General features: G+C 41.1%; 1 protein-coding gene across 2 annotated transcripts in view; it reads right to left on the minus strand.

The window, feature by feature from the left end:
* The window catches only part of TGFBR3 (transforming growth factor beta receptor 3), a 112,375-nt gene that overhangs the window by 73,237 nt on the left and 23,401 nt on the right, over positions 1 to 15,737 (minus strand). For both annotated transcript variants that reach the window (XM_085303552.1, XM_085303553.1), the window contains exon 2: positions 3,296 to 3,480. In XM_085303552.1, coding sequence (XP_085159678.1) covers positions 3,296 to 3,480 — 185 coding nt within the window. The remainder of the gene's footprint in view (positions 1 to 3,295; positions 3,481 to 15,737) is intronic.

The raw sequence follows: 15,737 nt of genomic DNA on the forward strand, positions 1-15,737 counted from the left end.
AAGGCATTGCATTTTTCATGCCAAGCTCAATATAAACACTTGTGGCTATTACATGCGCCTGTATTCTATTTCCTACGATAAAGCATGGCCAATATGAATTACGATAAAATGCACTTTAAGAAATACCTGAAATCCATTGGCACTTTTAGTGCCCTTTCTCAAAGAAAATGTCTTGACAGTTTCAACAAATGAGATGTTTACCCCCACAAGAGACTAGTGAAGTGAAATAGAAATAAACTCCTTGAAAACTGCAGACACGATGCAGCATTTCATGATATGACCCTATACTTACTAGATTTCAGCCTTAACTCGGGAGTGATAAATCTGTGATTTAGTTTTGCAAAGGCAGTCAGGAATACATAATCCTGCACATTTCCAGTCCAGATATTAATTTCAGCTTATAGTGAAGAAAAACCAACATCCAAGCTGTATTAATCTCTGTAGAAAAATCTGTATATAATTATAGGAAGAACGCATGCCTGTGTCATGCCCTCCCCTTGGCAACAGTCACTCCTCCTATCTTTAAATTTGAGAATGCTTGTTGTCATCTGCATATTCTACAAAAATGTCAGAGCAAGTTAAATTAATGCACGCATAGATGTTGCATATTTATGAGAACCAGGATAACTGCACAAGTATGTTTAATGCATGAGCCCTCCAAGGAATTTGCTACGGGAAGTTTATACTCCTCCCAGCAAGTAAGGAATGTGTAATTTAGCAGCATCTAGTACAGGGCAGGTTAAAAACAAAATAAAACTCAACCTCCTCCCCCAAAGCAAGTCCTCGTTTAAAGATTTTCAGATCTTGCATTCTATGCCATCAGAACATCAGTCAACCCCAGAAACGTGTAATTTATTTTAAACATACTTTAAAAGCTGTGGATTCTAGCTAATGTACTGTCAAACAAAAATACTATTTTTATTCTGGAGTATAATGGAAATACTGTATGATAAACAGATCTCTACCTTTGCTATCAGCATTTGCAAACAACAGGAAATTCCACAACTGGTAAATCAAACTAATTTAACTTGAGGTGATGGATACATTTCATGTTAATACAAAAGGGCACTTAGAGTTGATTTTCACAATAACAGAAAAGATAACATTTGCTCTGCTTTGTTTTCAGACTCTTATCCTATAAGTAAAATCTGATCTGTCCAAGTTGTTTACGCTCTTCTGCCGTATGCTGTCGCCAGCAAGCCTGTCTCTAGCTTCCTGCTCATTTTCAGAGCAGTCATCTCCAAGGGCTGGGACTGGGAAATGGCTGGGAGATGGGAGAAGGCGGCTAGGGGCTAAGGCTAACAAATTATAGTCTATGCTCTACACTTTGGTATACAACAGAAGTACACAGAAGAGACAGATTCGGACAAATCGCTTAACATAAGCAAGTTAGACGAGGCACAAAAGGCCTTCTGCTAGACAGCAACTATTTTTATCTAAAGCCCAATATTTGCATCTTCTATCATTCTGTGAGGATGATGAGTCAGTGGTGGCACAGGCTGCAGCCTTGCGCACACACGACTCCAGCGCACGTTGTGTGTGCACAACTGCAGGAACAGGACCATTAAGTAAATAGCGTTAGGAGCATCGTAAGAGAGTGGAATTTGGTTTAATGTGAATTTGAGCTGGGCATTTGATTGATTTTGGCCTCTCTGGAGGTACAAACGCCAACTGAAGCTGGCTTTCCTCCCACCCCCAGACATCCTTTGGTATTAGATTGTTGCAAGCACACACTGCAGCATGTCCCCGGCAAGGGCACTGTCAGGTCTCTGCTCTTGTGCCCATTTTCACAAAACTTGTGACTACCTTTGGAGACCAATCCCTCATATCAAATTTGTCTCAGACCTGGCAATGTATTTATAAGTTCCTGGGGGGATGGGAGAGGTACTCTCTCTCACACACACAAACACAGACACCCCCCACAAAGCCTGTTTAGTTTTCATAGGAAGCTAAATTACTGAAAAAAGGAAGAACAGATTCCAATTGCAACATTTTTTTTCATGCCCAGAGAACTGGCTGTACCTAATTTTTTTCAGGCATTAACAGTACAATCATCAGGCTGATAATCCAATGCCTTGCAAACTCTAGAACGACATTAAAAAAAAATCATTCCAAGCACCACAAAGAAGTAAGTGTAATTTTTTTATTCCTTCCATGACAGTTAAACTGAAGCAGATCTGACATTTTTGATTAAGGGCAGCCAATGACACGCCTACTAAAAAGAAAATAAATAACCTTTTCATTCACACTGGACTTTTCAGACAGCGTAAATACAGAAAACATATACAGCAGCTGAAGTTCCACGGATGCATACAATACACATTCAGCTGAACACACCACAAACCAACAAGGCTGCTATTGAAGTCAATGGAAAGGCTTCCATTACGGCCACGAGCAACTGCCTGTATTTAAAACATAACAAAAGACTCCTCTTGGAAGTTCTTTCAACACAGATTTAGACCCTCTGTTTCTAAGCTTCATCCTGCTGGATCATCATCTTTCTTCTCTCATTACAAATTCTGCTAATTAAGTACACACACACTGCTCTCACAGGAAGCAGCACTGCAGATTTATTTTGTATAATAATGTACATACAAGGACTAAGCAACTCAGCTGTCATGACATGTGATGTTTTCTTTCTACTTGGGCTCCCTATTTTGCTCTGTTTTCAGAGTAAACAACAATACTGCACAAGTTAACATCAAAAATTTTCTTCTTGCGCTGTCGCTTTCAGAGCAACTAATGCTCTTGCCAATCCCTCTGAGTGCAACACACATAAATAAATAATTGGACTGTGCTTAAGAACTACCATAGTCAGCAACACTTGCTTTCTGAACTGCATTCCCCCACAGCAAAGAATTAAGGATGTATTACAGAGGTAAAAGAATCTGAACTTAAATATTTGTTTATAGTGGTCATGGCAGGGATTCAAAGGTATTCATGTTAATTTACAACACATTTAGGTAAACGATCTGGCTTTGAGGAGAGTCTATTCTGTAAAAGTCTCTTGTAGATCTAAATCTGTTTCTTATTTCCTTCATCCACCCCACCACCCTACAGCATATTTCGTGGTTGTGAAAGGTGACAGGGAGAATGACTGGGTATGGAAATGGTTTACTCCTATGACATGCAAAGCATGGGTGAACAGTACCCAATGCAAATTGCACATGGTTCTTTGTAATCTTTCTGTTCACAGTTCAGAAGTAACTTTATTCAGCAAATTACAGTAGAACAATCCCATTTGCAGGCACACTAGTAGTCAGGGATCTGGAAGAAAAGTAATTTCCCCTTTTACCTCACTTTCATGATGGCCAAGACCTTCCTCTGGATTTCTGAGATTGAGGATGTGCACCTCTTGTGGCAGGCCTGTCGTGCCTCGACTTGCACAGCCGGATAAGACTGTAAAACTCTCCAATAAGGCATGGACTGGGTGCGAATTATTAACAGGCGATAAGACACACTCGCTTCTAGGCACAGGACCTGCAGAAGAAGTCACAGATACCCATTGTTCAGTGAAAAGAACAAAATATTAATTACACTTGTCAAACTATAATCACCTTTTGGTCACAAAATCAATGAGAACACAGACACTTCATGTTCCTTATCCACATTATGAAGTTTACTCCTATTTCCATTTCAAGTTTTCCTATGTGTGGTAGATCATTAATTCATTTATTTCTGAAAGTCTTAATTAAAAGTATGTACTCCAGAACTGACATAGTCTCGCCTTTACCCAGGAGGAAATGAAGGATTAAAAAATAGTAATAATACCACCCAAAGAAAAAAGAACAGAGCAGTGAGAGTAGTGGGAGAAATTGGTTATTCTTAGACCTGGCTTATTTATGTCAAACACTGTTATCTCCAAACACTGAAAAATGCAACTATGTATATACATAACAATGAAAAGTTAATCTCTAGTATAAAGTAATTACATTAGGAAGGATTTGGAAGAGTTGGATTTGTTGCTTTTGAAGCAGTGCTGATTTATAGAGAACATTGTTCCAATACATTGCACAAAACAGCAGACATTTATCACACGATAAAATGAAATGTTTGTTTACTGAGTCTATTTTGTGTCTGACAGCAATTATCTACACTGATAACAGATATCTAGTCCAAAACAGAGTGTACGCCCTTTCAAATAACCACCACAGCATGATGTAGTACCATACTCGTATGCAGTATGTGAGACAGTGTGATGTGATACAGCAAGATAGCACAAAAGCTGAAGCATACGAAGCAGTTTACATTTAAAGTATATCTCAGGAAATTAAAGAAAGACAAATATTTACAAAAAGCAGTCTTGCTTTTCCAAAATGGTTCAAACCCACCCCTGACAGGACCAGATACAGTATGTTTTTGATTCAGAAGGTCACAGGAGAAAGTCAGTTGACTTAAACTCTGCTTGCCCCAAAGTCAGGCAGATAAGTACCAGACCCAGATGAACTCCAGTTCAGAGGCAGCGATATATAAAAGATGGACACAACCTAGAAATATGATTTTTCTGGTTAGTATACATTTGCAATTAAAAAGAAAATGTTTCTCTTGGAAAAAAGTTCAAAATGAAAGAAAATCCTGAAACGATCAAACAGCAGAGCTCTGTCGGTCAGGTTTGTAAGGTCTGCATCCAACTGCTGTAACGCTAGCGATCATTTCATTGGGTCTGCTTATGTTTACTTATCATAGTGGCGCTGACTTACACTTTGCTGGTTGCAAAGACAACGCAGAGTTACCAGCTGGCCATTCAGAAGTCCAAAAGCCCATCCTAAAACAGGCTTTATCTGGAAAAAAGCAAAGCCACTGAGGACAGTCAGATGTTGGCAGTGCCTTGCCCTGGGGCAGGGGCGGCTGCTGGAAGCCAGGGGCAYCGAGGACACCGCCGCCAGCTCCCAGGGAACAGGCGGATTTGCAAAAGGCACCGCTGGGGGCACAGTCGACACACGCCTGTGCCAGGGGCGCGGGGATAAACAAACCTCCCACTCTGCTGCCTGGTTTGGTAGCTGCACTGAGCACCAGCTTGGGAGTCCTGGGGTTTATTTACTTTTTAAGAATATCGATATGAAATAAGACTGCCCAAGCAGTGACACTCAATTTGATTAAAAACAAACATTTTTTTTAAACGTTGCCCTGACACGTTGTCCGTAACAGCCTCCCACACCGCCCCTCCGCAAGGCGGTCCRCTCGACTTGCGAAATGAAAACACTGCTCAGCAGAGCAGCAGCTCCCGCCCCGGAGAGCCGCGTGCGGCCGAGCTTATCTGCGCGAGGAAGGGCAGCGCGGGGCATGCCCACGCCGCCGCGCTGGCCGCGGGCCAGGCCTGCTGCCGGAGCCGCACGCCGCCACCAGCCCCAGCAGGGCTCAGGCCAGCGCGGCGCCACGACTGCCAGAGCGGGGCTGGCGCGCACCCAGGCAGCCGGGGCACGGCCCAGGCAGCCGGGGCACGGCCCGGTCCGGCCTCGCCTCCCGCCTGGCTCCCTTCTCTCCTCCCCGAGGAGCCCCGCTCCCGCGCAGCGCCGTCACACGTGTGCTTTACGCACCGCTTTTATTTGATTCACTGTGACCCCTGTCAGCCCTGTGCACCCTCTGCCTCCRAACAGAGCCGTTCTGAGTCACTCGGCATAAGAAACCAACGTTTTGGGGGAGGGAGCGAGAAAGGGAGTTACTTCTTTTGGAAGAGCTGCTTTAATTGCAGAGCGGAGTTTGGCCTCAGCACTGATTGAGATAACAGCCCTCARTACCCGAGCCGCAGAGCGGAACAGCCACGGGAGGTTATTTCCACCGCACTCACACTCCACGCACACCGAAGGACGTGTGCCGGGGCGAGTTAGAGAGGCTCGCTCCAGCTGCTGCAGCTCTCCGAGGTTTTGCACAGACRCTCGGGCAGGCAAGACCTGCCTCTGTGTTACGCTTCCTAGGAAATCCCAGGAGTTTCAGGAACATTATTTCTCCTATGGGTGCCTGCAGTACCAAACGAAAACCTTGGTGCACARAGGTTTGCATATTTGTCCAACCACTAAATTGAGCTTTAGTGCTACGAGGAGCATAAACATGCTTATGTAGAGCTAGTGCCAACTTAAAGAAAAACTTGCTTCAGTATCACAAGGTCCACTGACACTCAGGATGTGACACAAGCCAGGTCTTTCTGCCACCTCCTCCCTGTTTTGGCTCCATTTTATTCTACACAGCTTCTTATACAACCCAYACCCCAGGTCTGTCTGAGCTATCCGTTAAACACTCATTAACAGTGTTTTTTTCCAGCACTACCGACTGCACCCACAGCTCTCGCCCCGGGTGCCGCTCCGGGGTACTTGCACTCCGGCGCGGGCACCRCGAGCTCGCCTTCCTCCAGATTAAGGGCTCCCGCCTCCTTGGCTCCCTCGCAGGCTCATCCTGTTGCTTATCTTCCTCCCCTCCTGTCTCCTCCTCCTGACTAGAAAGCTAGCTACTTCCTCTCYGTAGTTCATATCCTACAAAGTGCGTACTTACAACTCTGAAAAAACAGACGAAGCCCTTTCTACGACACCACCGACCCGACRGTTTATCCCCTCAGCACAGCCGCTCGCACCCGAACGCGGCCGCGAAACCTCGGCGCCGTCCCGCCTGGGCCGGGCCGCGCCGCTGCCCCGCCGCGCGCGCGCCAGCACCCGCCTCCCCAGCCGCCCGGCGCAGGCCCGCCGACGGCTCTTGCCGCCGCCTGCACCTGCCCCGCTGGCGCCCTGCTCCAGTTCGGCACGATCCCGGCCTGGCGTCCAGGTCACTCATCCGGATCACCTCACCACCTTCCCACCRGCGCGGGTGCTCTCTTGCTCCTTGTGCCTATCAAACTGGCACTCGGAGTGGAAAAGCACGGCTCAGATCTTCAGCCTCCAGTTTATGCACCCTGGTGYGGCTTCAGGCCTCTGGAACGCAGTCCTTTCTCTGCCGAAAACCCAAACACACGCGCACACAGTCATTATTTGGCTTTGGCTCAGCTATCACTGCTTTGGACTATGTATTCATTTAACCTTGTTAGCAAATCCTGGATCTTACTGCAATTAAGTATTAATTGCTTAATGCCTGCAAAGCCTTTTGCAGATGGAAAGCAGGTCAGGTATATAACCACCAATTAATATATGTTCTCCTATGTGTGTTCTATGATGGTAAATTTAGAGAGAATTCAGAATTTCAGAGAATAGTTCAGTATTAAACTTTTCCACCTCCAGTTAATAGGAGTATTTTTAAAGAAATCTTAATGTAAATCCAGTCTTGCTYGATACAAACATCTGGAATGTGTTCAGTACAATTTCAGCATTCTCATTTCCATGCAACTAATGAGTTCTGTTGCAACAAAGCAGTAGAAATAGAGGAGAGATGGGAAGCAACAGAATACCACAACCCAAGACTGACTCACAAATATGAGGGATTTTATTCAAATAATATAAGCTAATATACTTTCTGATCTATTCTATGGGGGTTTCTACAGTGCTGTCAACTGAAAAGTGTGGCCATCTCCTGCAAATCRCCTGAATCTGCACTGCGGGTTGGGCAGCGCGTTAGCCTGGCTCCCAGATGCCGTGCAAGAGGCTACAAAGACCGCTGAGGGGATACAACACTCCTCAGAAGGACAGATTTATTGTAAGTGTTTTTTGAATGAGGGAATGACACAAATCTAGTCATTTTACATAATAAAGACAAAAATATTTAAAATCTAAACTTAAGAGACACCAGGGATCTCTATACTGTCAGGTATGAAGTAATATTAATTACTGTATCAGCACTGCAGATCATCGTAGGATTCATCACTTCCAACACTTGAAAAGCAAGTCTTGGAGAGGGCTAACTATCAAAGCGGAGATTTCACAACGTCCAAATGAGAGGCCTTCAGAAAAGTTCTTCTGGAGAAGGTTAATTTAAGGACATTTCTTTTTATGCTACTCAGTGACAATCATGGTTGGAGCTAGGGAAAAAAAAAAAAAAAAAAAGGAACAAGATCCCCAAACGTACCTTGGTATGACAACAGGGGCTCTAGAAAACAAGAGAAGTCATTTTCTCATGAACTGAAAACCTTAAGCAGATTTAGTAAAACTTCTTCCTACAATCTGCATAAGTGTATGGGCAAAGGGCCACTACCCTACAGGGAAGAACTGTTACCACCCGTTTAACCTCCTTCGCATCAAGGGTTTCTCACTTATATCAAAAAAAACTATGCCCATAGATACAGGCAAAGAAGAATCTACAAAGAAAAGCTATGCCTGTCATTCAAAGAGAAAATATATATCATTTTTACTTATTTATTATAGGCCATGACTAAATTCCTTTCTTTGCTCTCCTTCACAAAAGACCACTTGGGAGGCCAAATCCCTGGTTATTCAAATACTCGGATATTAGAGGAGTTCCTCCACCATTAATGCAAAGAGCAGTTTTGGCTACAGATGACCATGACCAAAGCACTTCACAGTCTTAAGACAGAAGACCTTAGGTAAGACATCCCTACTCAGGATCAGTCATTCTGGCAAGCAGCCTTAAGACCTGAGAGACAGAAAAAGACAGGACAAGATTATAGCAAATATCATGGTTCTTTTGTAGTAACAGGCAGCAGCACAGAGGAAACTGCAGTGTTTTCCACTGTGGAAGTGAAGAAGCATTTCCACCGCTGTCACCATCACCGAGGAGCTGAGCTGTGCAAAACTTTTTCTGGATGATGTGATTTTCATCTGTAAATAAATGTGACCTCCAGAAGTAAAACACATAGTAGAGAAGGAAGATGTTAGAGAGATTTGTCTACTGGACATTCGTACTGGTAAACAGGCAAAAACAAGGTAAGAGATAACTGTCCGAAGTGTGTTTTATGTTATATTTGTATAAATCTACTGCTGAATTACTGTTGTGTCTTCCAGTCTATTTGGACAGGGAGCGGAACAGGGCAATATGGTTTTATTGTTCTATACAACTTACAGGAGCGATTCTAATGACACATAGCTCACATACATTCAAATCAAAAGTACTGCCTACTCAGGAAAGGTATTTTACTTTTCCTAAGRCTCTTAAACACTGTTTACTACTTAGCCTTAGGAGGAACCCCTAGCTATCTAAATGCAGTCCTTTTGGATACTACCAATATACAACAGAAAATACTCTACTTCATAACAAAACCAGCCTGATTTACCCTGAGAAGCTATGGCTTTTGGAGATTTTTGCTTGTAAAAATCAATGTTATACACAGATAACAAAGAAACTTCAGTAAATGGGTAAGCAGATAAGAAAAGAAATTAGAGAAAACAAACAGGAAGAAGGTGATAAGGAATATGCAGCTGTAAGAGTAAGGAGTGTAAAAATAATCTAGACTTCCTCCATCACTTGCCACACACAGCCTCATCTTCTCTTGTGAATTCAACATTGATGTGTTTCCATACCACAAGCACATGTGTTGAGGAGTGAGGAATCACTACCAAACTCACCATTATCCCCAAAAGCTTTCAGTGAAACTAGAAGAATACAGTACATTCAAGTAACAACTCACTAATAGCAAGTAGAGAAGACTTCCATCACTAATACAAATACGATTTCTTAACCCAACAAATGAGCTCTCTTTGAAGATTTGAGAGAATACTGACAATAAAAGCTGCAATATTTCCGCTGCCTTACATTATAAATCTCCTTACAAGGCATTTACACTCAGTTGTCTGAGGAGTAAAAGTGGAAGGAACTGCCAKAAGATTTACACCAAGAGTTACTGTTTTCAAAGTAGTGAGTGGAAGCAATAGGAGGAACAACAGGAGGATAGTGATGACAATTTCTGAAAGGAAGAAAAGAATCAAATTGTAGCATTAGCTTACTGAGTGTACTTATATATTTTAGATTACAAACTGCATAAAACTGTAATTATAGTTAATTTTAATGCTATATATTACTAATTATATTAGATAAGGCATATCTATGCTCACTTCAATAATAAGTACCAATGYTCATATTAATTTTTCATTCCCAAACAGATGGGGAACACTACTAAAATTCTGTATTTATATGAAAAATACAAGATTTTTACAGACTCAGCAATAACAGAGTGATACCGCTGCTAATCTGCCATCGCTTCGATAAGGAAGAAAACCAGAAAGAAAGAAATTTTAGTATTTTTGAATGTCACACTTTTCTGCTTTAGTATAGTCTGATATTCATCGGCAACAACAAGGACTGTAGACTTTTTCTGATAAAAAAGTCACTCCAAAAACATTAGCAAGTATCGATGAATATAGAGCAGATTATACTTTAGCTGAAGTCAACAGAAAAACACTTGTGAACTTCTCCAGAAGCAGAACTGAAATTGAGTGAAGGCCTTCATTCATTCATTTGTGAAAGCCTAAGTTACTGGCTGCATTTTTTTTTAAGCAAGAAGGGACAGAAGGGACAAAAATACCAAGAGGGTACATTAAAAAAAAAAAAAAAAAAAGAGAGAGAGAGAGAGAGAGAGCACGCACGCGAGCAACAGAAGCATCAGACTGGAAAAACTAACACAGTATAGCTAGATAGGTTTCCCTTTACACTCTTAACTTCCAGGGATGGTTTTTTTTGTGTTTTTTGTTTGTTTGTTTGTTTGTTTGTTTTTAACTGCCACTTCTAGCACAGGATTCTGATCAGCAGGAAACGTGCATTTTTCGTTGTGGTACTTTTGACCGAATGAGCACAGGGGCAAGGGGGAGAGTTTTAAAGTTACAGGAGAAAATATTCATGCATATAGATTAATTTTGGCAATTTTGAAAATAAATGAATAAATCTCAAAACAGATTAGTAGAGGGATCCAAAATATTTCAGACTCCAAATCTACTTGAAATGCAAGAACTATTAAATTTAATGGGAAGAAAAACAAATCTCCAAGACACATTCAACACAGATGGCAAGATTTAGCTGTGGAAGAAGTTAAAACATGCAAGTTATATTAATTAAGAACATCCGCTCATGCAAAAACACATCAGAAGATCCTCAGCCCAATACTCTCAGCCCACTAATCAGCAGCCCCAGTGCATCACACCATCCCTGCTTTATTTCCCTCTTTCTCCAAGAAAAAATCCTACCTTCTGGAATCATTTATTAACCTACATACCTCACCTTTACACAGGCTTTTAGTATTAATGCTCACTTGTATGTCCTCTCAGCCCACAATCATCACCTCCAATTAACTCTCATTCCACTGTAATAGACTCCATCCAAGCATATTCCACATGCTAAACAAATCATTCTGCCACTCCAATATATCACAATATCAAATTAAGTTTACCCTAATCTGCAATGTATTTTGATGCTTTATTTTTTGCAGTCTTTCTAGATACTTTGTGTTATACATAGCAAAGCCTATTTAGCATCTCCCACCTGCCCATTTCAGAATTATTCAGATCTATAGATGCTGTGTCCCATACTCTGTCCGGGTTGTGGTTATGCACGGTACAAATGCCTGTAGTTGGTCATTCCTTCTAGGCACAAGGATCGTCTATGCCTCTCTGGAGAGCGTCTTGCAAAAGTGCTATTACCACTGCTCCTAGCCAGTAGTAAAAATATGAGGTTTATCTTATCTGTTGCAGCAGAGGTGGATCTGACATCATGTGTTGCCTATACAGATCTCATTTTTGCAAGAATTGATGCAAGTTAAATTACAAATCATGACTGAGACATTTCAACTTTAACTTGGAAAAGTTAATAATCAAATTAAATTCATCTTCTGTTACAATGCACTGCTACTTATAAAAAAGACCAAATAATACTGAAAGTATTTTATGGAAAAAATGACATTGATGTCAAATTTTGTCATTTTTAATAACGACAAAAATCAAAGTAATGTATTATGCAACAAAACTCAATTCAGTATCTGAGAAAGCAAGGCAAGGCTAGTCAATGTCAATCACAGTCAGGCTCTCATTGAGTAAAATGAACTTCAGTTTAGACATCTATTAAACTAATTAAACAAAAAAAAGGCAATGAATGAAAAATCAGCTTGGTTTAACATCTGCTGAGCACAATTTTATGACATTACTAGGCATGAGGCATAATCTTAGAAAACAAACATCTGTACCTGGAAAACAAAGAAGTCTTTCAAAACAGATGTCCTGTATCCCTCTGCAAAAGAACTACATTTTATGTAACCCCTGCTGCACTTATTTATGACCAAAAACACCATCAGAGTTCTAATCTCTTTTCTTTGAGTTTTGCAGCAACATGCTGTTTATAGGCACTTTTCTCCAGTATTTTTCCATGTCTGAAACGTGCRCACACTCTCTCCTTCCCTCTTCCATCTCTTTTCCCAAGTGAGTGTTTGGAAAACACTCCAACACAAGAGCATCTTTTTGTCTATATAAAGAGAACAGCTTGAATGCATTGGTTTTTATTTAAGTAATCTCAGAAAGCACAACTTTTCTTTTCCACGTCAGTGACCTGAGACAAAGTAGTCAACCTGTGTTTCAGAAAGGGTTGCTGAGTTTTTCCCCTTGTTATCCTCAAATAGTGGAAAAGAGACAAGTTTCCAGCAACTGGTCTGAAATTCAAATGTAGCTGATTCTCTTACATAAGTCTCAATCTCCAAGAAGTACCTATCCTTTTTTAAACAATATCCAACTTTAACCAGATTCAATGTTCCACCCTGGAAGTGGTTGTATTTCAGAACTGCCTGAATTTAATCACAGATACACATCAAAATCGTAAAAGACGAGGAATTCTTCCAGCTAACAAGCAGTACCTAAAACAGGCTATAGTAATGGCTATACCTTAACAGCCTTCATGRAAGAGCCAAATGTCATGTTTAGCTTTCATCACTGTTAGTGAATCAAGTTGTCTTCAGAACCATGACTGTACAAGGAGGAAGAAATGAGCAAACAGAACTATTTGTAACATTCTTTGCTCATTATTCAAACAACATTTAAGCTTTTTATTGTGGAAGTCTCTCTTCCCCAGAGATACCCCATAAATTGTCTCAGATTTATCCCTCTTTACTGTAGAAGGAATAGGAAGTTGCATGGAAACAATGAATGGAAGTGCACTTTTTAATCAGACAACAGCAGGAAGTGTTCTGCTTCGTTTACATTAGAATTCCATATTGGGCCAAAAGGAAAAAAACTATAAAAAATTAAATGCCTGCTTAGAGCAAAAATAACTTACACATTTCAAATCAATTGTATTTTTAATAAATCTGTATTAAAATTCCTTAAAGCATCCTACCCACGCTACCACTGTTATTTTACTGCTGAAAAGCAAGTCATAATAAACTTTTGGTAAGTTAAAGATAACACAGAAGGAAATTCCAGACTTTATAAAATCAGTTGCTTGAGGAGAAGAGAGAGCGCCTTAATTTACTTTCATGATCAGTTGCACAGGAATTCATATACCAGTAAACAGCATGCATACAAACACACATGTAAACATAGACCAGMTATCAGCACATTTGCTTATCTCAGAGCTGTATTCTGACACTTTCTTAGCAAAACACTCCCTATTTAAATTGCAAATGTATATCTCAGTTCTTCATAKGCTTTTGAAAGTGCTGATACAAGTTCTAATAATATTGGTTGCCTAAAGGGCAATATTATACAGTAAGTCTATTCAAAATCTTTTCTAATGGCTAATGAGAATAACTTAAAGACCACAGAAATGAAAGGTGTCTCATGTTAACCGATTCAGTGTATACACCAACCACAGATTCAATTGCTACCTTTCCAATTCAATAATATTTTATAATTGCTGCTACTGAAACTATTAAGCAGAGATATATTTAACAAACAACTCTGAACTGTTACAGTATTATGTACTTTTACAAACCACTAACACCTCTTCCTCTAACTCATRGCACTTGCATCTTTTTTTGATAGGCCGTCTAAACTTCAAAAAGTTTAGACAAAGGCTACACAAAAGTGTAATCATACAAGCTTTCCTGGTACACGCCCGCTCAGCTTCACTAGCGCTTGTCATTCACTACACCTAAATACAAAGGGCTCTTCTTTCAATAAAATGTCTTGCGTTTATCTGTGGCAACTGGATTATTGGCAGGTTGCTCCTTGATCATCAGAGAWGAGATTGTGAATTTTGGCTGTTGGCACATACGGATGCAGGTACATCTGGAGAGAGATGATTTCCTTTCAGACATATCTTTTCAACAGCCATAGGGATGGGGAGTATGTGACAGTGCAGCTTTCAGCTCAACAGCAACTTGTGTGCAATCTTCTCYAGTTTTAACTCCTTCACTACCTGGAGGCATATGGAAGGCTATGTTTATGCCTAATACATTTCCTTTTCTGAAGATCAGACTAGCAGTCGCCATCTCTAGTCTATGGCCAGGACTGACGCATGCTGACCCTGCTCTAAAATCACAAGAGAGCAGCTGGAGGGAATTTTGTCCTTTTTGTTCCTCGGTCTTGTTTGTCAGGACATACAGGTACTTTTCTCAAGTAGGAAACTTCAGCAAGCCCTCTCCTCCCTAAGCTAGCTAACAATTAAGAACCACTTATTATATTAAAAATAGGAAACATTTTACTTAGTGCTGCATGTCAGCAAGATCTGATAAACATGCCTGCAGYTATAGAGACAGAAGGAGAGTAGCAGGCTTTGAAACACAGCTCATTCTTACTCCTCTAGCCAGSAATGGACAACTGAGCCTACCTTTCCTATGTTCTAAGGTGCAAAGAGATTGAAAAAGCTTATCAATTACTGAGCACCTTTGTAAAATGAAGAAGCCTTGCTCTGTTTCTCAGGTTCCTTGTTGCAGATGGCAATTGCCTGTCTCAAAGCCAACTGCTGATAAAAACATACGGAAATCACAGAATGATTGAGGTTGGAAGAGACTTCTGGAGATCATCTAGCTCACCCCCCCAACCCCAAGTAGGATCACCTAAAACACATTGCTCAGGATCATGTCCAGGTGAGCTTTGAATATCTCCAGAGAAGGAGACTCCACAACCTCTCTGGGCAACCTGTGCCAGTGCCCTGACCCTCATAGGAAAGAAGTTTTTCCTCATGTTCAGGTAGAACTGCCTGTGTTTCCATTTGCGCCCATTGCCTCTTGTCCTGTCACTTGGCACCACTGAAAAGAGTCCAGCYCCATCCTCTTSACACCCCTCCCACCAAGGTATTTGTAGACATTGATAAGATCTCCCCTCAGTCTTCTCTTCTCCAGGCTGAACAGGCCCAGCTCTCGCAGCCGTTCYTCATAGGGCAGATGCTCCTGTTCCCTAACAATCTTCGTAGCCCTACGCAGTTCCATGTCTCTTTAAAAACCTGAAAAATCTGTTCTTACGTTACTCAGTGCCACCAAATGAGGATACAGTGAGTTCAAACAGGCTTGTGGGAAGACTGTCCATAACTTAGAGTACCAATGCTTTTCTAATTAAAAATAACAAGATTACAAGTTCAGCTGAAAGCTGAATTCCTGCAACTGACCCTTTAAGAATAAGTTCAGTGTCACACTGCACAAACCTTGAAAACTGATCTGTATCAAGAGCTTAAGCAAAACAAATCCTCCCCTCTTTGTAATAAAGTTGTCTTAGAAAAAAATGACAGCAAAAATTACTGCTCTTCCCCACCACTGAACTCAGTTATAACAGAGGCTGACCATGGTAGTTAAGGTTAGCAAATAAATCACTCTTAGAACATGCTCTGCTTCAGTTTTTCTCTCCAGAGTTGTGAATTCAGTTTTATTTCCTGGTTTGTTTTTATATAGGAAGGAGTCTGTGCCTACATTTGTATAAGGTTCTGTACTCAAAGGAGAGCAGGAAATAACAGATGAT

Source organism: Rhea americana, unplaced genomic scaffold, assembly GCF_003343005.1.
Source record: "Rhea americana isolate MKP2758 unplaced genomic scaffold, rheAme1 scaffold_2, whole genome shotgun sequence".
Lineage (NCBI taxonomy): Eukaryota > Metazoa > Chordata > Aves > Rheiformes > Rheidae > Rhea > Rhea americana.